This window comes from Rhineura floridana, chromosome 2 (assembly GCF_030035675.1).
Source record: "Rhineura floridana isolate rRhiFlo1 chromosome 2, rRhiFlo1.hap2, whole genome shotgun sequence".
NCBI lineage: Eukaryota > Metazoa > Chordata > Lepidosauria > Squamata > Rhineuridae > Rhineura > Rhineura floridana.
The window spans coordinates 142,263,553-142,286,388 of record NC_084481.1 but is presented as its reverse complement, the minus strand read 5'-3'; the positions used below and the strand labels follow the sequence as shown (position 1 = coordinate 142,286,388).

At 42.1% G+C, this 22,836-nt stretch overlaps 1 protein-coding gene across 11 annotated transcripts in view; it reads right to left on the bottom strand.

Annotated features, from left to right (window-relative positions):
- The window catches only part of PPFIA1 (PTPRF interacting protein alpha 1), a 112,268-nt gene that overhangs the window by 16,027 nt on the left and 73,405 nt on the right, over window positions 1–22,836 (bottom strand). For 5 of the 11 annotated variants that reach the window (XM_061610705.1, XM_061610697.1, XM_061610695.1 and 2 more), the window contains 7 exons: window positions 21,615–21,696; window positions 21,315–21,515; window positions 14,745–14,807; window positions 13,953–13,979; window positions 12,546–12,721; window positions 12,352–12,449; window positions 2,638–2,813 (listed from right to left, as the gene is read on the bottom strand). In XM_061610705.1, coding sequence (XP_061466689.1) covers window positions 2,638–2,813; window positions 12,352–12,449; window positions 12,546–12,721; window positions 13,953–13,979; window positions 14,745–14,807; window positions 21,315–21,515; window positions 21,615–21,696 — 823 coding nt within the window. The other 6 variants (XM_061610700.1, XM_061610701.1, XM_061610696.1 and 3 more) reach the window with 5 other exon arrangements.

Genomic DNA, 22,836 nt, shown 5'->3' with positions numbered 1-22,836 from the left:
TATTTGTATCAAACTTTAAAAAGCAGGAAAATTGGGCAGCTATAGTGAATGCACATAGGGAGCAGGAGACCTGACCTCTTCTCTGAGATATTGTACTGCCCTACACATTTGTAAAAATCCAAACACAATTTGGGTTGGTCTTTCACAGTTCAATCCCGTTCTTGTGTAGCTTGAAAGAATTTGGTAACATGTGCCTCTGAGCATATGGTGAGTGGTGGCAACACCTGCAATCAGGACTACATCTCCAAAGATGGAGAATTACATTTTTTTGTATTTGTTGGTGTTCTTACTTTGCTTCTTTCCTGTGCTGCTACTGTTTCTCCAGAGAATTGAACACCTTCCTAGAAATCTATGTCAAATTTATTTTTATTATTTTAAAGACTTTTTGTTGGTTAATGTCATATGATGGTGAAGACAGCCTTTTGTGTTTCCTACTGGAGGTTATGTTCTATTTCTATTTTGGGTGCATTAACAGTTGAATCTGAAACTGCAGTTTGATGTAAAATCAGACTGATTACAATATATTGCTACTTAAGCAATGAATCTAGCTGTTGAAAAAACAAACTTGGCCTGCCCAAGTTGCATGTGATCAGCCTGCTATGCTTAAAGCACTCCACCTAAGGAAGGGTGGTCATGGTCATTTAAAAACAGAGCACACCTAGAAATTTGCTAGAATACATTTTACCTCCCACTGTTTTATCTTGTGCAAACTGAGATACTCCTCATGTCGACTGGAGACTATTCTTCAGAATAATCAGTGCCATTATTCCACAATTGTTTTTGGAGGTTTTTTTAGTGTAAATTATGCAAAGTGCTGCTGTAAGTCATATATTTACAGAAACAGAAGCAAAAGAAAATGATTGACTATAGGAAACTCCACTAAAATTGCAAAGTAAATCAAACATAGTTCAGATAGTCACTTTAAATATATCAACTGTCTCAACTGTCTCAACTTCCTCCCTGCTAAAACAAGATCAGCACAGCACATGTCTTGTTTCTGTTATTTGGGCTGACTGCAGGTGCTGCCACCACTCACCACAAGCTCAGAGGCACGTGTTGCCCTTCCAAGCTATACAAGAAGTGGATTGGACTGTGGAAGACCAACCCAAATTGTGTTTGGATTTTTATACATTTGTAGGGCAGTACAATATATCAGAGAGGAGGTCAGGTCTCCTACTCCCCTGGTGCATTCACTATAGCTGCCCAATTTCCCTACCTTTTAAAGTTTTATAGAATATCTCTGGCTATAGGTAAGTTTTTGAGCTGTAAGGAGAAAGGCAGGTCTAATCATTGCATGCTTATTGAGTTCAGTGGAATTTACTCCCATGCAATCATGGGGAGGAGGAGAAAGGACATGGAAAAAAGAAGGGGGGAGATTGGAAGGGAAATGGGGAGGAGTGGGGAGGGCAAAGGGAGGGGAAGGGCAAGAGGGAGGGAATAGGTGAGAGGAGGAGGGGAGGGCAGTTTTGATCATTTGCATGCTTTTTGAGTCCAGTGGGATTTAGTCCTGTACAATCATGCTTAGGATAGGTGCAATTGACCTGGGGGAGGGGCAGGAAGGGGGAGAGAAGGTGAGGAAGAGTAGGGGTAGGAAGGGGGAGAGGAAAGGGATGGAAGAGAGGAGATTGGGTGGGTGGGCACTGAGCAGAGGGAAAGCCCCTTTCCAAAAGGAAAACATTGTGAACAGTATCACTGCTTTTCAGAGCCCCCCCTTTTATTCTACAGCAGACACATGTAGTCTCCCACCCAAATTTAAACCAAAGCTGTCCATGGCAACATCCACACCAGACCTTTATTTCACTTTAGACAACCACGGCTTCCCCAAAGAATCCTGGGAAGTGTAGTTTGTGAAGGGTGCTGAGAGTTGCTAGGAGACATCCTATTCCCCTCACAGAACTACAATCCTCAGAAGAGAAGCATTATTAAACCACTCTGACCACTGGAGCTCTGTTAGGAAATAGCCGTCCCCTATCAACTCTCAGCACCCTTCATAAACTACACTCCCCAGGATTCTTTGGGGGAAGCCATAACTGTCTAAAGTGAAATAAACATCTGGCATGGGTGTGGCCCCATGATTAGCCAAGCCAAACAGCTGTGAGTGACTTTTAGAACACTGACAGTAGGTTCTTACTGAGCATGCCCATGCTTATCACTGACTCCAATGTTAAATTTCTTAATTAAATATCAGCCAGGCATTTTTTAACTTTTAAACTGCAGAAGATGAAGGTCAGAATATGGGGCAAGGTCAGTATTAGGATTAGTTTGTGAACATGGCTGATTTTTAATTAATTTCAACAAATTACGATACCACTGACAGAAAAAAGTCCAACAGGGGTCTGGATTTTTTCTCTCTTGTTTTACACTTTGCACTTTCGATTCTCTGACTGTTGTATCACCATGAAAAATTAAAATAAGGTTGTTAAGCAACTGTTTCTGAGTTCAGGACTATAAGTTTTGTAAGGTTTTATTTTGAAATGAGCTTATGGGAAGCATCAGAATGGCATGGGGGTATTTTCAATTTAACATTGTGGAATGGGAGAAATCCATGCTTGCTACAGTATACTGCCACTTCATGGCTGTATAATACAGCAACATTTTGATAACAGAAACATCCCCATCAAATGATTTCATTGTTACCTGTGTATTCTGAGTGGGAATTTGTAAGGAAAGGGCTAATGCATTGTAATCAAAAGTTTCATCTAAGGCCACAAGTGCACCATGAATTCCACTTTCTATAAGGTTATTTGCATATTCTTTAAGACCAATTGATACCACCCAGTGAATCATTCTGTCATTGCTCCAGACAAGGACATCTGTAGAGGGGAAAGTAAAGTTTTAAGTCACTATATAGTTGACAATATATACTAATGCAATAAAATTTCTTTTGTGTGTAGCTCCAGCACTGAATACTATTAAAGCTTAGAAGTAAGTGTTAGGACTGCACTGACATCTTATATATAGACCACAGTTTGTATCATTCCATACCAAATACAGATGGGACTGAACTGGAAAAATCCCAGGGACAAAGTTATCTAACTGTTTGATGCTGGCACATAATGGTTATGAAATAGTCTTTTAACACTGTTTGTAAATATTGGATGGAAAGCTATATACAAGGCACCCTTCCCCCAGCGTGCCCCCAAAATCTGTCCTTCTGGAGCAGCTTTTTGGGAACATATGGGTGGCAGAGAAGAGGGTTAAATCCCATAAATCTCATGGAGTCTGTTGTGTACCCTGAAGTCCACTGTGCTCATGCATGGACAATGTTGGACAAAACCCTAATTTTAGCAAGTGCTAAGTATCCTATAAAACAGCAAAAACATTTGTAACCTTTTAATGTTGACATCGGAGAGCTCCTTATGCAGCTACCCCAGTTTCTTTAGATGCCTACCATTTTCTCACACTGGAACTGCAATTGTACCTTCGTTATCTTCATTTTACCCGCTCTCTTTTCCTCGGGTATTTCCAGTCATGAGAATGCACCTAGTATCTCTTTAACTTGCAGCCTAGATTTTAGGAAATTGATTTCAGCATGTCTGACTACACTCAGCTTTCCCTTTCCTCAGTAACACAAATCCCAAGACAATGTGATCACTTCCACCCAAGGTCCCTGCTACTTTCACCTCATCAACCATTTCTGCCCTGGTTTGTGAGGACTGGTCTTCCACTTTCTAGAATATGAAATTGACAGGAATTTATTAGATCGTTCATTCTTTTCAGAATTTAACGTCCATCAGGTATCAGGGGTTATATCCAAATAAGTGATACTTGGAGCAGACCCATTGAAATACAGTGGGATATAACTACAGTGTGTTGAAATACATGGATACAACTCACAGTAGTATTATGTTTCACCTCTTTGAAACTTGGGTTTTCTGATCTAGGATGGCATCAGCCAAGTTTCTGCCTAATTCAGACAGTCTGTAGCAGACTCCCATAATTATATCATCTCCTTTTATTTTCCCCCAAATGCTCTCAGCAACCTTTCATATTCAGATTCATTAATTTCCTCATATGTGTATATAACTTTTACACACAATGCAACTCCTCATCACCCCACAGGACTCCTGCCAAGTATGTTCTTTCCAATCCTTGTGAAGTGCAATCCATGTCTCACCACATTTTTCTTCATGAAAACACAATCCAAGAACACAAACAACCCCCCAGCATCACCATCAGAATAGCCAGTAATTCACTTCTAGTATTCTTCTCTTTCATCCCAGGGCATGACATGAAGCAGTGTGCCCCAGGGTTTTTCATCTTGATGCACAGAGCCTCATAGGCACTTGCAACATGTTTGCACATAGCATGGATCAGCAGGAAGGGATGATAGTGGGCTTCATGAGTTTTATGGATACTTCCTGGATATGCACACCAGGAAGACAACTTGCCACCTGTGAAAATCAATCAGGACAGCACATTGCTGCCTCCGTCCCTCTCAGTAGGAAGTCACCATCTAATATCACATGTCTCCTCCTGTGGTAGTATTCCTTCCATCCACAGAGTCCTCCAAGTCTTCCTTCATGCTCTGTGGAGCCTGAGGCAGATATTCTTGATCCAAGTGGTGCAAAATTATCTATGGTGAGGCCCTGCAATTGATTGCACACCTCCAAATTTACACCTGCAGGCATTCCTCAATGAGTGATTACCTGGATCCATTTCAGTCTGGGTTCAGGCCTGGGTTTGGGCCTAAACCAGCCTTGGTCACCCTGATGTAGAGAGGACAGCGGAAGTGCAATCCTGCTCCTCCTGCTTGATCTCTCAGTGGCTTTTGATACCATTAACCATGATATCTTTCTGGACCGGCTCTGCAGGATGGGTATTGGTGGCACTGTGCTGCAGTGGCTCCATTCATATCTGCAGGGTTGTGTCCAGAAAGTAGTATTGGGAGAGTGTTCCTTGGCCTCCTGGTGTTTACACTATGGAGTGCCATAGGGTACTAACATCTATATGAAGCCGTTGGCAGCAGTCATCAGGAATCTGGGAGCAATGTGCCATCAGTACACTGATGATACCCAGCTCTATTTCTTCATTACATCTGAATCGGGAGAGGTTGTTCACACCCTGGACCAGTGCCTGGATGCACTGGTGGACTGGATGAGGGTCAATAAATGGACCATGAATCCTGGAAAGACTTGTGGGTGGGTGGATCCTGTATGTGGGAGACAGGTCAATTGTCTGCCCTGGATGAGATTGCACTCCCTCTGCAGTAGCAGGTAGGCAGTTTGGGGCTACTCCTTGATCCATCGCTGTCACTAGAGGCTCAGGTGAGCTCTGTGGTCAGGAGTGCTTTCTGTCAGCTTTGGCTGGTATGGCAACTGTGACTGTTCCTGGACTATGATAGCCTGACCACATAAGAACATAAGAAGAGCCTGCTGCATCAGGCCAGTGGCTCTAGACCAGCATCCTGTACTTACAGTGGCCAACCAGATGCCCATGGGAAGCCTACAAGCAGGACCTGAGCGCAAGAGCACTCTCCCTTCCTGCAGCTACCAGCAACTGGTTTTCAGAAGCATACTGCCTGCATCTGAGTATAGTGGTACAGCACAGCCATCATGGCTAGCAGCCTTTGATAGCCTTATCCTCCATGAATTTGTCTAATCTTCTTTTAAAGGCCATCTAAGTTGGTGGCCATCACTGCCTCTTGTGGGAGCAAATTCCATAGTTTAACTATGCGCTGAGTAAAGAAGTACTTCCTTTTGTCTGTCCTGAATCTTCCAACATTCAGCTTCATTGAATGTCCACGGGCTCTAGTGTTATGAGAGAGGGAGAAAAAGGCTTCTCTATCCATTTTTCCATGCCATGCACAATGGCCCATGAATGGGTAGCCTCAAGACTAGATTACTGTAATGTGCTTTATATGGGGCTGCCCTTGTATTTGGCCCGAAAAACTGCAATAAGTACAGAGCATCCAGACTGCTTATAGGAGCAGATTACTGGCAACATGTTACCCTGCTGTTGAAAGAGCTGCACTGGTTGCCAATTTGCTGCTGGGCCAGGTTCAAGGTACTTGCTTTAATTCACAAAGCCCTAAACAACTTGAGCCCAAAGTACCTTAAGAACCGCCTGACTCCCTATGTTCCATCTTGATCACTGGGATCTTCTGATGGTTCCCCACGCCCCTGAGGTTTGGTTAGCCTCTACCAGGGACCGAGCATTCAGTGTGGCAGGACCTGCCCTGTGGAACTCACTACCAACAGAAGTTTGGCAGGAACCATCCATTCTTTCTCTCAGGCGTCTCTTGAAAAACAAACCTTTTAGACAGGTCTTTTAACATGATTTGTTTTCCTTCCAGCTAATGCAGTATTTATTCACTAATAGGCAAAAAAACCGTTGCGGTTTAAGAACGTGCCTTCCTGTGTAGCTTGGAAGAATTTAGTAATATGTGCCTCTGAGCATATGGTGAGTGGTGGCAACACCTGGCATCTCCATAGATGGAGAACTACATTTTTGTATGTTTGTTGGTGTTCTTCTTACTTTGCTTCTTTCCTGTTTTACTACTGTTTCTACAGAGAATCTAACCTAGAAAATTATATTTCTCTCATTATTCATCCTAGAAATCTGTCCAATTTATTTTATTAATTTCAAAGTATTTTTATTGGTCAGTGTCATATGATGGTGAAGACAGCCTTTTGTGTTTCAAACTGAAGGTTATGCTCTATTTCTATTTTGGATGCATTAACAGTTGAATCTGAAACTGCAGTTTGATGTAAAAATCAGACTGATCACAATACAGTAGGAGGGGGGGCTGGAGCTCCCTGCACTACAGCTGATCGCGACGGAGGAGGGGAAGATCAGCTGTAGCATGCTACAGCTGATTTTATCCTCCTCGGGGGCGGTCAGACTCGTGAACTCCAGCTGATTGCGCCAAGGAGGGAAAGATCAGCTGTAGCTCGCTACAGCTGATCTCCTCTTCTGGAGCGATCAGATTCCCGCTCAAACTGATCACACCCAAAGAGGGGAAGATCTGTTCTCCTCCTCCTCTGGTGCGATCAGCGAGTTAGGTTCCAGACCCCCACGCTACAGCTGATCCGCTTTTCGGCAGTTTTCACTTTCCGACGGGGGTCTGGAACCTAACCTGCCGTATGAGTGGGGCCCTACTGTATGTTGCTACTTAAACAATGACTCTAGCTGTTGGAAAAAACAAACTTGGCCTGCTTAAGATGCATGTTTTCAGCCTGCTATGCTTAAATCACTTCACTTAAGGAAATGTGGGCATGGTAAATTATAAGCATAGAGCACACATAGAATTTTGCTAGAATATATTTCACCTCCCACTGTTTCATCTTGTGCAAACTGAGACACTCCTCATGTCCATTGGAAACTGTTCTGCAGAATAGTCAGTGCCATTATTCCACAATTATTTTTGGAGGTTTTTTAGTGTAAATTACTCAAAGTGTTGCTGTACATCACATATTCACAGAAACAGAAACAAAAGAAAATGATTTACTATAGGAAATGTCACTAAAATTGCAAAGGAAATAAAACATATTCCAAGTGACTATTTGAACGATATCAACTGTCTTAATATTGTTGCTTCTTCCCTGCTAAAACACGATCAACACAGAACATGTCTTGTTTCTATTATTTGGGCTGATTGCAGGTGCTGCCACCACTCATCATATGCTCAGAGGCACATGTTACCAAATCCTTCCAAGCTACACAGGAAGTGGATTGGACTATGAAAGACCAACCCAAATTGTGCTTGCATTTTTACACATTTGTAGGCAGTGCAATATCTCAGAGAGGAGGTCAGGTCTTCTGCTCCCCTGGAGCATTCACTATAGCTGCCCAATTTCCCTGCTTTTTAAAGTTTGATAGAAATATCTGTGGGCTGTAGGTATGTTCTTAAACGGCAACGTTTTATTTTGCCTGTTAGTGAATATCTGCTTTTTAATCCGGGAGGTAAGAAATGGGATCCTGTCCAAGTTTGCTGAGAATGGATTGACCATTTGCATGCTTACTGAGTTCAGGGGGATTTAGTCCCCTGCAATCATGCTTAGGATAGGTGAAACTGACCACGGGGGGGGGATGGGGAGGAGAGAAGAAAGAAGCGCAGGGGTAGGGGAGTAGGGGGATGGGACTGGCAGGAGGGGGGAGGGCAGGTTTGATCATTTGCCTGCTTATTGAGTTCAGTGGGATTTACTCCCGTGCAATCATGCTTAGGATAGGTAAAATTAACCATGGGAGACGTACGGAGGGAGGACTGGAGTGGGCAGAGGAGAATGAAGAATGGAGGGAAGGAAGAAGGGAGGAGGAAGGGAGAGGAGCAGGGAATGAGGGGAAAGGCAGGTCTGATCATTTGCATGCTTGTTGAGTTCAATGGGATTTACTCCTGTGCAATAATGCTTAGAATAGGTAAAACTGCCCATGAAGGAGGGGGAGGGGGCAGGAGAGGGAAGGAGGAAGGGAGGGGGAAAAGATTGGAGGGAGGGCAAAAGGGAGGAGATGGCAGGGGGGGCACTGGGCAGAGGCAAAACCCTTCCTTTCCAAAGGAAAACATTGTGAACAGTATCATTGTTTTTCAGGGTTCCCCCCAACTTTTTCTTCTACAGCAGACACATGTAGTCTCCTACCCAAAATTAAACCAAAGCTGTCTGTGGCCACATCCACACTAGACCTTTATTTCACTTTAGATAGTTTTGGCTTCCCCCAAAGAATCCTGGGAAGTGTAGGCTGTGAAGGGTGCTGAGAGTTGCTAGGAGAGGCCCTATTCCCCTTACAGAGCTACAATCCTCAGAAGAAGAGCTACGTATTAAACCACTCTGGCCACTGGAACTCTGTCAGGAGAATAGGAATCTCCTCATATTTCAGCACCCTTCACAAACTACACTTCCCAGGATTCTTTGGGGGAAGCCATGACTGTCTAAAGTGAAAGAGGCAGTAGTGAGACCACTCCTGAAGAGACCCTCCTTGGACCCAGAAAATCTTAATAACTATAAGCTGGTAGCAAATGTTCTATTCCTTGGGCAAGGTCCTGGAATGAATGGTTGCGGGCCAGCTCCAGACACTCTTGGTTGAGACCGATTATCTGGATCCATTTCAGTCGGCTTTCAGGCCTGGTTCTGGCACAGAAACAGTCTTGGTCGCCCTGTATGATGACCTTTGTTGGGAGAGAGACAGGGGGAGTGTGACTCTGTTGATTTTTCTTGATCTCTCAGCGGCTTTTGATACCGACCATGGTATCCTTCTGGGAAGACTGGCGGAGCTGGGACTGGGAGGGACTGCATGGTGGTGGTTCCGCTCCTACTTGGCAGGTCGGCTCCAGAAGGTGGTGCTTGAGGAACATTGCTCGGCACCCTGGACTCTCCAGTATGCGGTTCCACAGGGGTCAGTTCTGTCCCCCATGCTGTTCAACATCTACATGAAACCGTTGGGTGCAGTCATCCGGAGCTTTGGAGTGCGTTGCCATCAGTATGCTGATGACACGCAGCTCTATTTCTCCTTTTCATCTTCTTCAGGTGATGCTGTCAATGTGCTGAACCGGTGCCTGGCTGCGACAATGGACTGGATGAGGGCTAATAAACTGAGGCTCAATCCAGACAAGACTGAGATGCTACTAGTGGGTAGTTCTTCTGACCAGATGGTGGATGTCCAACCTGTCCTGGATGGGGTTGCACTCCCCCTGAAGGAGCAGGTTCGTAGCTTGGGGGTTCTCCTAGAACCATCTCTGTCACTTGAGGCTCAGGTAGCCTCAGTGGCACGGAGTGCCTTCTATCAACTTCAGTTGATTGCCCAAGTACGTCCCTATCGGGACAGGGATAACCTGGCTTCAGTTGTCCGTGCTCTGGTAACCTCCAAATTAGTTTACTACAATGCACTGTACGTGAGGCTGCCTTTGAAGACGGTTCGGAAACTGCAGCTTGTGCAAAATGCAGCGGTCAGATTGGTAACAGGGACCAGACGGTTCGAACATATAAAACCAATTCTGGCCCGCTTGCATTGGCTGCCTGTATGTTTCCAAGCTCGATTCAAGGTGCTGGTTCTAACCTATACAGTAGGGCCCCGCTTCCCGGCGCTTCGCTTCCCGGCGCTTCGCTTCCCGGCGTTCCGCTAATGCAGTGGCTTTCATTCCCTATTTTAAAGCCGCTTTTGCGGCATTTTGCGGCATTTTCGCGTCATTTTTGTGCGACGCGCCCCATTATACTCAATGGGGTTCCGCTCTACGGCGATTTCCGCTTTACGGCAGGGGTCTGGAACGGAACCTGCCATATAAGCGGGGCCCGCCTGTAAAGCATTACATGGCTTGGGACCACAATACCTGATGAAACGCCTCTCCCAATACAAACCCACCTGTACACTACACTCAACATCTAAGGCCTTCTTCCAGGTGCCTACTCCGAGGGAAGCTTGGAGGGTGGCAACAAGGGAGAGGGCCTTCTCAGTGGTGGCCCCCAAATTATGTAATGATCTTCCTGATGAGGTGCACCTGGCGCCATCACTGTTATCTTTTCGGTGCCAGGTCAAGACTTTCCTCTTCTCCCAGGCATTTTAGCATGTTTTTAAATTGTTTTAAATTTTTTATATTGTGTTTAAATTGTTTTTAAAATATGTGTTTTAAATTTGTATATTTGTTTTTAATGTTTTTAGTTACTGTAAACCACCCAGAGAGCTTCAGCTATGGGGCAGTATACAAATACAATAAATAAATAAATAAATGACTGGCATGGGTTGTGGCCCCATGATTAGCCAGGCCAAACAGCTGTGAGTCTGGCTTTTAGAACACTGACAGTTGGTTCTTACTGAGCATGCCCATGCTTATCATTGACTCTAATGTTAAATTTCTTAATATCAGCCAGACATTTTTTTAACTTTTAAACTGCAGGAGATGAAAGTTAGAATATGGTGCAAGGTCAGTATTAGGATTACAGGTACTCTGTGAACATGTCTGATTTTTAATTAGTATCAACAAATTATGAGACCACCCTTCACAAACTACACTTCGCAGGATTCTTTGGGGGGGTAGCCATGACTGTCTAAAGTGAAATAAAGGTGTTGGTGTGGCCCCAGGATTAGCCAAGCCGAAAAGACTCACAGCTTGGTTCTGACTGAACATGTCCTGACATTACAACAGACTTCAATGTAAAATTTCTTAAAAATCAACTAGGCATTTTTTAAACTTTTAAACTGCAGAAGATGAAGGTCAGAGTATGGGGCAAGGTCAGTAATAGGATTACAGATACTCCGTGAATATGGCTGATTTTTAACAAATTATGAAACCACTGACAGAAAAAAGTCCAGCAGGAGTCTGGATTTCCCCCTCATGTTTTACACTTTGAACTCTCAATTCTCTGACTGTTGTCTGAATGTTTATGTTTTGTTATTCTTATGTGCCTTCAAGTCGATTACGACTTATGGCAACCCTATGAATCAGTGACCTCCAAGAGTATCTGTCATGAACCACCCTGTTCAGATCTTGTAAATTCAGGTCTGTGGCTTCCTTTATGGAATCAATCCATCTCTTCTTTGGCCTTCCTCTTTTTCTACTCCCTTCTGTTTTTCCAAGCATTATTGAGTGTTTATGTATTGCCATGAAAACCTAGAGGGTTGTTAAGCAAGTGCTTCTGAGTTCAGGACTATAAGTTTTGTAGGGTTTTGTTTTGAAATGTACTTATGGGAATCAGCAGACTGACATGGGGAGGTATTTTCAATTTAATATTGCAGAATGTGAGAAATCCATGCTGGCCATAGCATAAAGCCACTTTTGTGGCTGTATAATTGATGTTTTTATTATTGTTTTAATGATGTTTTTATTGGTTTTTAATATTATAATGTTTTGTTATGTTGTATGCCGCCTTGATGTACTTTTATGAAAGCACAGCTTATAAATACTTTAATAAATAAAAACGTAAATAAATACTTCCTATGTACTGGCATTTATATGAATAACTCAACCAGGATACCATCTTGCATTTGCTGCAGATAGTTTTGTATGTTCTTAGGCAGGAAAACATAGCACAAATCTTGTAGGTCAGCAAAGCAGGACCCTTGCTGGTCATGTGCTGCATTAAATGCTGTTCTAGATGGACCCCTGACCTTTGAAAGCAGCTGGGGGGGGGGGAATCATGACAAGGGATAATAAAAAAACCTTATGTATAACATACACAGCCCACTGGATGCCAGCTGGGATAGTATTTGACAATGGAATTCAATTACTCTGTTCTTCACCATGCTATTTAAAATACTTTTAAAAATGCTATGCCTGTACAAAACATATCACTGACATGCATCTTCCATTAAACATACTTGCAATGTTGTAGATTTTTCAGCCAATAGAAAATACCGAATATAGGAACATGATTTCATATGCTTTTAATACGAAGAGCCAAACCGAGGAAAGCAAAGAGCTACCTTTAATCTCATTCAAACTTTCTTCTCTTCTTCTTTCAAGTTCTTTTCGATCATAATTTAATCTCCGCAGACACATAATGCCGCACTGGAAGCTATTTCTGTTAAAAGGTTAACAAGAGAGCGAGCATTAGGAAAAGATGTTGAAATGCACAGTTAAAATGGTTATTAATAATTATTACTTTAAATCTATTTACCTGTGAAAGCTGTCAACCATTTTAAGTTGACCACGAAGATCTTTTTTAGTCAAGTGGTCCAGCATTCTAGCATCAACAAGACATTCCATAAAGTAACTGCGATATTGAGGGAGGCCCAAACTGGGAAGCCATTCATTGCCAATCCATTCATGGTTCATATCACCATAAGCTAAAGTCTATTTAAAGAAAACCATTAAAGTGCCATTTAAAATAAGATTCTAAGCACATAGGCTGTGCCTTTTATTTCACACCAGAAAGAGTTTTGACTACTTAAAATGTGAAACAAAGTCTTAAATTAAATCCACTTCACACTTTACACAGCAATGAGGGTTTGTGGAGTTAAACATGTGAAGCATGAAAGGGAGATGCATATCTTCAAACTCTCAGACCATGACAGGGAGTCACAATTGGCTGCAGCTCCTGGTACATATTAATTTCCCATCCATTTCACACTCTGAACTAGTTTACATGACAGAGTAAGGCAAACAATGGCTTAGCGAGACTGCACAAACTTGCGGGCTCCTGAAGAGGAGCTGCTTTGTTTTTCCCTGGTCCTTTATACAGCCATGCTGAGCTAAGCCAAGCTCTCTCCTGACTAACTCTGAGCTGTAGCCAAGGGCTGTTCTTGGCTACAGCTTGTGGTTAGTGAGGAGACAGCTCAATCATGAGTCCCAGTTCAGACCACATGCTAAAACAAAACTTGGCTTAGTCAGCAAACACCACAGTAACAAAGACCAGGGGGGAGCAAATCAGTTGTGAGCTCTTCTTCAGAAGCGAGCACATTTGCATGGTCTCACTAAGTCACAGTTTGACTTACCGTGTCATGGGAACGAGCCCTTCATGTGCTTACACTGTGGATCACTGATATTGAAGAGCTGCACAAAGTGGGAAGTGGCTACTGTTAGAAAGACTTTAGTTAATTATTTGAATCTGAATGTATTAGACAGAAAAGGAAACAGCTAAAGTCGGAATCAGTAGGCATACATTTTAATTTTTGGCTAAGCTTTTATTACTTTTTTGGTTTTTCACAAAATGCACATCCTATCAGGATTAGTTGAACACCGTGTAGCCAATTCGTTCTCTCAAGACCATTGACCACACTCTGGATGCAAGCCAAGAAGCTGTGCTTTCAGCTCCATGTCACAGCAGGAATTTTGTGTATTCATTCTAGCATCAGGGGAAGACAATTTCTTCATATGTGCCTCTGACAATCGCCAAGAGAACATGCCTCAAGAAGATGTTAATATGTCAACCACCATTTTTAAAAAAAATCTGAGTGAGAAAACATTTGAAAGTAGTAAGTTTTTATTCATTTAGTTCTCCTCAAATATGTATTTAAATCAGTTTTTATGGTTAAATAAATTTGATTAATGTTTTACACAGAAGGTTTAAAGAAAAATCTCCAACCTGTGCCCAGCTTCCTTCCTCATCTTCCTGATGTTAACGTAATTAGAAAAGCAAAAGAACACACAAATATTAGTATTTATAAGTTTAGTAATGCAAGCAAATGCAAGGAGATGGCTGCAGTCCAGCGTGCAGAAAATAATCACATAACTGAATTGTGCAAACCTGTGAAAGGCTTGAATTAGATAAACCTCTCAATAGAAGTATTATGGCTGCTTGAATTATGGCATATTTAGTTTGTGTATCCTGGCTATGAATAGTGCACATAGATCTTTATGTGCATAAAATGTCTCCTCTGGATTGCGGCCATGATGCAAAGCAAAACAATGGCATGCTAATCATTTAGGAATGTAATTATTCAAAATTATGTATATATGGAATTCTCTATATTTTTGTACCTTTGTGGAAATTGAAACACCACATACTGCTTAGTTTTTCCACACAAGAAGCAGCCTTTAGCTGTAAATCCAAGTGAAAAATTAGGAAGTCTTAATCAGATCATGGTAAGAGTTCCAACATTAATGCATTTGATTTATCTGCAATACACCTAATTTCTCCCAGCCCCATTATGTCCTTGGTGGAAAAACATTTTGCAGCATAATTTATACACTTCAGAGAGAGTTAGTAATTAAAATAAGTCATAACCAAGAAGAATTTAGTTTATATTAATATTTTTACTCTTTTCAGAGACTTAAGAGGCACATGATTCAAAGAGACTTAAGAGACACATGATTCAAACACTCAAAAAGTGGGAAAAGCACTATAAACACAAAAAGGTTCAGTGCTATAACTAACCGTTTGTGGTGTAGATGTAAGATTTTCCATTTCTTCATGTGTTACCCAGACATTTCCTGTGGTCTAATATGACCCCATAGTGAACCAATCACATCCAATGAAAGGAAAGCAGTAACAAAGAGGAAAGGTTGCAGAATATATAAGCAACAGGTACGTATAAGGAGCAGGCATAGGCAAAAGCAATGGTTTCTAGACTGTTAAGTACAGACTGATGTAAGATGCAAGCCCGAAGGCAAATTTACCTTCAAATAACTTAATGCATATCCTGTATTTAAGCAAGATTTGAAAAGAGTAAAATTGCTTGAAATATGGCTTCTAGATGCATTATTTTCACTGAGAGATTCTAAATAAGATTCTTTTGGGGTACTTCACTTTAGTTGCTTATAGTGCATCTATAACTTCTGACCAGAATAATAATAAACTGAGACTGCAATCCAATACATGTCTATTCAGAAGTAAGCTTCATTGGTTTCAATGGGACTTACTCCCAGGTAAGTGTGTATTGGACTGCAGCCTAACTAACTTAAACTATAACCTTGTATACAGTAGTTCAGTTCACATGTAATATCAAATCATGATTTGTCACTATGGGAACAAGCCAGGTGCTTGCGTACTCCTTTCTTCCCTTGCACACTACAAAACACTTCTCTGTGGTAAACCGTAGTTCGTTGTTACATCCAAAATGAAAAACCATGGTATGCCCTTGTCTTCCAAAACCAGGACTGCAAACCAGAGTTGGGGGGTCAGTCATGCAACACCAAATCACGATTGGCATTACATGTGAACCTCCTCAGCAAATTAGGCAGCTCTCTTTGCTGCCTAAATTGCTTCTCAAAATGTAATCAGATTTAAATTTAAACATAATATATGATAAGCCACAACATATGTAGCAATATTTATGATAATCTAAGAGCATATGTAGCTATAATTGTTCCAGGCAAACAGGAATTCTGGACCCTAACATTATAACATGGAAACAAATTCAGTTGATACCTGCTTATTCTTTGTCAGCCAGTTTTCTTCCAAATCACTCTACAACACAGCAGAACATTCACAAAAGGCTTAGTCACCATAACTCTCTCTCCAGTCCAGCAAGGGAGATGTGTATATGCAGCCAATGTGGATACAAATTTTCATTTGGATGCACATCCACACTGTAGCATTTATCAAGGCTCCACTGAACGGGCTAACATTCTATACCATGGATGTTTGGAATAAAACGTGATTAAAATGTGCCACATAAAGTAGCCTGCCTTCAGTGTGTGCTGCCCCCCAGCATGTAACACAAGTACAAAAGTAATTTTATTTAGTTCCACTTTACTTTTTAAAGGGAATTACATTCAAGTAACATGTCTGAAATCTGAATGATACTATGTCTTCATAAATTTTATCTGGCCTCAATAGCCAACAAAAAATTGTCTAGTCAGGACTGCCTTTTCCCAAAAGGATGAGATTTTATCACCAACCTAGTGGTATGCCTTTCAAACCAACTCTCCCTTCTAAGATCCAACCTTCCTGACTCCTAACTGAGCAGAGCAGAGGGAGCTGTCTCACCTGGTCCACAGGAGCGGAGATATAAGCAAGCCAGCTTTCAGAGAGCGAGCAAACAGGGAGAGTAAACAGGAGCTTGACAAAGGAGTTCAACAGGGGAGGTCAAGGGGGAGGTCCCTAAAAATAAATAAATTACTAATTCTCCTTGTACAGTGCACCACATACCAGTGGGACTCTCAAGTTTACCCTGAAGTAGGACAGGACAAAGCATAGGCCACTCCAAAACAAGTAGTTGGAAAGATACAAAAGGTAGAAGAGAGTATGAACGGGAAGAATACTCCAGTGGTTGTGACCTGCAAGGTGTGTGACATGTTTGTTTTCTTGCCTGAGAACAACATAGTGTACACGTGCAACAAGTGCAACTTGTGGCATTGTTGGAAGAAAAAGTGAGAGGCCTGGAACGGCAGGTGGCCACACTGAGGACTATAAGGGAAGATGAGGAGTTCTTAGACAGAACGCTGGAACAACAGCAGCAAAGAGAAGTGGAGGTGGAAGAACAACAGCATGTAGTAGCAGAAGAGGAGACTGCTTTGGAAAGGAACAACGATGTAGAGGAAACTCCTTGGGAAAGGGTGTCAGGTAGGAGCAGAAGAGCTAGAAGACACCCTTCACCAGTGGAACTATGGAACCACTTTCAACCACTCGAGGATGAGACTAGAGAACAGCCTGTGGTGGAAGAATTACAGGAGACCCTGTGTGACAACGAGCAAGAGGCTGAAGCTCAATCAAGCAGGGGCAATGAAAACACGCCCCACAACAAAAAGAGAAAAGTACTAATAGTGGGAGACTCCCTACTGTGTGGAATCGAAACCCAAGTATGCCGAAAAGATCCATGGACTCGCCAGGTATACTGTCTACCAGGAAGACGGATTAGAGATGTGATGGAAGGGTTGCCATCACTCATCAAGCCCAGCAACAGGTATCCCTTTCTCCTCATTCATGTGGGAACAAATGATACTGCCAAATCAAGCTATGAAGAAATTACATCAGACTTTGAAGCTCTGGGAAGGAAACTCAAGGACTTTGGGGCCCAGATAGTTTTTTCATCCATCCTTCCAGTACAGTAGGGCCCCACTCATATGGCGGGTTACGTTCCGGACCCCCGCTATAAAGCGAAAACTGCTGTAAAGCAGAACGCATTGAATAGAATGGCGCGCAATGCCCGAAAACTGCCGTAAAAGCGGAACAAGCCCCGTATGAGTGGGGCTTTAGTCTAATTGCGTCTAATTGAGACTGCTGTATTAGCGAATCACTGCAAAGCGAATCGCTGTAAAGAGGGGCCCTACTGTACTTAGAAGAGGAGTAGAAAGGGAAAGAAAAATACTCTGTGTGAATGAATGGCTACGAAGGTGGTGCCGACGTGAGAGATTTGGATTCTGGGACCACGGGCTATGCTTCCTGGAAGATGGACTGCTGGCAAGTGATGGATTGCATCTCACAAGGACTGGGATGAATGTGTTTGGTGGCCACAGCATGGAGAAGATCATCAGGAGGGCTTTAAACTGAATCCTAAGGGGGAGGGAGACGTAAAGTTGGTGGTAACGACTGATGAAGGCTTGTGCACAGTAATGGGAACAGAGAGATCGGCTCTAATAGGGCCCAGTAACAGTCCTCAGAAAAATGTAGTAAGGAAGCCAAGCCACAAATCACATGGTCTTCGATGTCTGTATACTAATGCGCAGAGCATGGGAAACAAGTAGGACAAACTTGAACTCTTCGTTCAAGAGGGTAATTACGACTTGATAGGTATAACTGAAACTTGGTGGGATGATTCCCATGACTGGAATACAGCAACTGAAGGATATAATTTGTTCAAAAAAGAACAGAAGGAATAAAAAGGAAGGTGGAGTGCACTATATGTTAAAAAAAATATATTCTTGCACAGAAATACAGGAAGATGAGCTTGGTAGCTTCACCGAGAGTATCTGGATTAAAATTAATGCGGCAAGTAATAAAAAGAATGTGGTGCTTGAAGTCTACTACCGACCACCCAATCAAGGAGAAGACAAGAATGTAACTTTTGAAAAGCAAATTGCCAATGTTTTGAGGAGACATGATATAGTAGAAATGGGGATTTCAATTATCCCGATATCTGTTGGGAGACAAATTCTGCCAAACACAGCCCCTCCAAGAAATTTCTGATTTGTGTTGGTGACAACTTTCTCCTACAGAAAGTGGAGGAAGCAACCAGAGGATCAGCTATCCTGGACTTGATTCTAACCAATAGAGATGATTTGGTGGATGAAGTGGCAGTTACAGGAACTCTGGAGGAAAGTGACCACACCGTACTTGAATTCTTCATTTTAACAGAAGCAAAAGCTGAAAGTAGCCATACGCGCACCCTGGACTTCAGGAAAGCTGATTTTAATAAACTCAGAACAATTGTAAGTACGGTTCCATGGCAAGCAACCCAATGAGAAAAGGAGTGCAAGATGGATGGGAGTTTCTAAAAAAGGAAATTCTAAAAGTGCAATGGCAAGCAATTCCAACAAGCAAAAAAGGGGGGGAAACAGCAGAAGAAGCTAATGTGGCTTCATAAAAAACTCAGAGATGAGAAAAGAAATGGTGACACAGCTACTCAATGAGGATGGCAAAATGATAACAGATGACAAAGAAAAGGCAGAAATGCTCAATTTCTACTTTGGCTCAGTCTTCTCCCAGAAAAGAGTCTATGACCCTCCCGGGAAACAAGAAGTAGAAGGGGCAGGATTGGCGCTTGAGATTGACATACAAACGGTCAAGGAATACCTAATCACTTTGAACGAGTTCAAATCGGCAGGGCCCGATAAAGTGCATCTTAGAGTATTGAAGGAAATGGCCGAAGAACTTTCAGAACCGTTATTATCTTTGCAAAATCATGGAGGACTGGTGAAGTGCCGGATGACCAGAGGAGAGCTAATGTTCTCCCTATCTTCAAAAAGGGCAAAAAGGAGGAACCAGGGTACCACAGACCAGTCAGCCTAACATCAATCCCTGGAAAAATTCTGCAGCAGATTATAAAGCAGTCAATCTGTAAGCACCTTGAAAACCATGCAGTGATTATTAGGAGCCAACATGGATTTATGAAGAAAAAATCCTGCCAAACTAATCTTATCTCATTTTTTTGATCAGGTACCCTCCCTTGTAGACTGCGGGAATGCTGTGGATGTAATATATCTCAACTTCAGCAAAGCTTTTGACAAAGTGCCCCATGATATTCTGATTAGCAAGCAAGCTAAATGTGGCCTGGATGGAACAACTATCAGGTGGATCCACAGATAGCTCCAGATTCCTACTCGAAGAGTGCTTATCAATGGTTCCTTCTCAAACTGGGTGGAAGTAACGAGTGGGGTACCACAGGGCTCGGTCCTGGGACCAGTGCTCTTCAACATTTTTATTAACAACTTGGGTGAGGAGGTACAGAGCATGCTTATCAAATTTGCAGATGATACAAAATTGGGGGGCACAGCTAATACCGTGGAAGACAGAAACAAAATTCAAAGGGACCTTGATAGGCTGGAGCATTGGGCTGAAAACAACAGAATGAAATTCAACAGGGATAAATGCAAAGTTCTACACTTAGGAAAAAGAAACCAAATGCAGTTATAAGATGGGGGATGCTTGGCTCAGCAATACGACATGCAAGAAGGATCTTGGAATTGTCGTTGATCACAAGCTGAATATGAGCCAACAGTGCGAAGTGGCTGCAAAAAAGGCAAATGCTATATTAGGCTGCATTAACAGAAGTATAGTTTCCAAATCACATGAAGTATTAGTTCCCCTCTATTCAGAACTGGTTAGGCCTCATCTTGAGTACTGTGTCCAGTTCTGGTCTCCACACTACAACAAGGATATAGACAAACTGGAACAGGTTCAGAGGAGGGCAACAAGGATGATCAGGGGACTGGAAACAAAGCCCCATGAGGAGAGACTGAAAGAACTGAGCATGTTCTGGAGAAGACTGAGGGGAGATATGATAGCACTCTTCAAATATATGAAAGGCTGTCACACAGAGGAGGGCCGGGATCTCTTCTCAATCATCCCAGAGTGCAGGACACAGAATAATGGGCTCAAGTTGCAGGAAGCCAGATTTCGACTGGACATCAGGAAGAATTTCCTAATGTTAGAGCCATATGACATTGGAACCAATTACCTAGAGAGGTAATGGGCTCTCCGACACTGGAGGCACTCAAGAGCAGCTGGACAGTCATCTGTCGGGAATGCTTTGATTTGGATTCCTGCATTGAGCAGGGGGTTGGACTTGATGGCCTTGAAGGCCCTTCCAACTGTACTATTCTATGATTCCTACAACTATATTGTGCTATCTGAGGTACTCCACGAGTCTTGGAAGAGCAGAGTAAGACAAGCCCCACCCCTCCTCTGCAGAGGTAGAAACATGTGAGGATCTCCGCTACACTTGGGCTATGATCCTAATATACTCTAAACTGAGAGGAGGACTGGAGCTTGTTTGTTGCTGTGCTTCCAAGGTTGTTGGAGAACCTTAGAAAAGGAGCAGTACTGTATGGATGATACCTGCCCTCTTCTCCAGCTCCAAATTTGGGAGGCTGGATGCTTGTCATGCTAACCAAAAGGGAGAAAGGATACTTGTCATGGTAAGCAGAATTGTGGACTGATTTACATATCATCACCAAGCCAAAAAAAAAAAAAAAAGGCAGATAGTAACAAATGGCCAGTTAAAAATATTAGTATTGGCTAACATTCCAAACACATCTCAGAAATTTGGAATATTAGGTAGGATATAAATATCTGAAATAAATAAATTGACTGGCATATTCTTCCTCAGTTTAATACTAACTATATGCCAGTTTTTAAACAGTAATCATTTTTAGTAGTTATTAACCCTAACCTTTTACAAATTTGTTTTTACTGCTCATTTCACTTTTATTTTCTCACTTTCCCCAACCTAATTTTTCTTTTATTAGAATATTTGTCCAAATATTTATCTGATGCAAAAGGAGAATTCTAAATGATTCACTAGTTTTTCTTCAGTTAAGTGACATCATTGTTGGTCCAACTTACCGTTCTTGATGTAGGAGGAGCAGACGGACTTGTTAGTGACATAATCTCTTGAATGGCAAGTCTCAGCTTTAACCTATGTAAAGGATTACTGATTCCAATTTCACGCTGTATTTCGGTATCAGATAAAGCTGACATTATAGCACCACTTTTCACATTTGCACGGCAAGCAGCTACATACCAGGCTGGCATCCCAACCCATAACTAGCAAAGAGAAAAACAGGTAGAAAATTTGAATTACCTACAAGTTTCAGGTTAGAAGCCATATTATGTTGAGTTCACTATTGTAAAGAGATTCCTTACCTCCAACCAGACAACCACCGTTGGTCCATCCCATTGAGCAAAAGGCAGACCTTGCCTCCGGGCTTCCTCAAGCAATTCATGCCTAAAAAAACCCAGCAAAATATACTTGTGAAGTGGTTGCTTCAGCATCTATGATTCACTGATTTTCCTTCAGCAATTTTCTCCTTTTTTCAATTCCATGAACACAGCACAATAGTCACAAGAGAGAAGCAGCATAGCAAGCACACTGCGTGAGGTAAGCAGAATAGTAACATCAGAATAATGGACTGTGCTAGTCCTTTGGAAAGCAGAATGCATCACACTTGGCCTGAGGTTCTTGGCCTAAATTATTTATCATGTACAGCAGAAGAACCAACATGGTGCCTCCAGAGGTTGGAACTACAGCTCCCATAATCCCCGACTACTGATTATGCTAGCTCAGGCTGATAGGAATTGGGAGTCCAAAACATCTGGAGGGCACCATGGTGGCTATCCCTGGTGAACAGGTATGCTAGGTGTGCCATTATGTAGTGGAGAGTACTTTCCACAGGAAAGGTTTGGACAGCCCCAATATGAAAGGTGTTAGTAGCAGTAACCACAGACTCTCAGAGACACATAGACAAATAAATTTAAGTAAATTCTATTTTGGCAGGTTCACACCAATTATTATGTTGTACAACAATTTGGACATATTAATTTTGGCCAACGCACCTAAGAGATATGGTAGGCCCAGTTTAAAAAGGTATAGCAAACTTCAAATTAAATACCTAACAAAACTTCTCTCTACCCAACCCATGCAGTGATATTGAAAAATATTTCAAAAAAGAAGCAAACATGATCATTTCTGCATTAATAAAAAGTATCTTTTCACCTATGTTTCCACATGTTCTATATATTAATGTTTGATTAAAAATATTACTCAGATATGCTGGGAAAAGTGACCTGCCTTCCATGTTTTTACACAATAATTTCCATAGTATCATCTAATAATATTAAAAGAAATCTACATCACAAAATGTAACCATTCAGACTGGTACACAAATTCCTTCAGGGATCCATTCTGCAGTTCTTGCAAAGCTCCATCACAGAACTCAAGATTTTGTTTTCTGTGCAGACCCACCAAGAAGAGACTATAAACAGTACAATCCAAGTCACTCTGCTCTCTGAAGCAGACATTTTCAAACTTTCTAGGTTAACTCAAACCTACTTCACTTTTCATTTTTACTACACATACTTCTTCCTG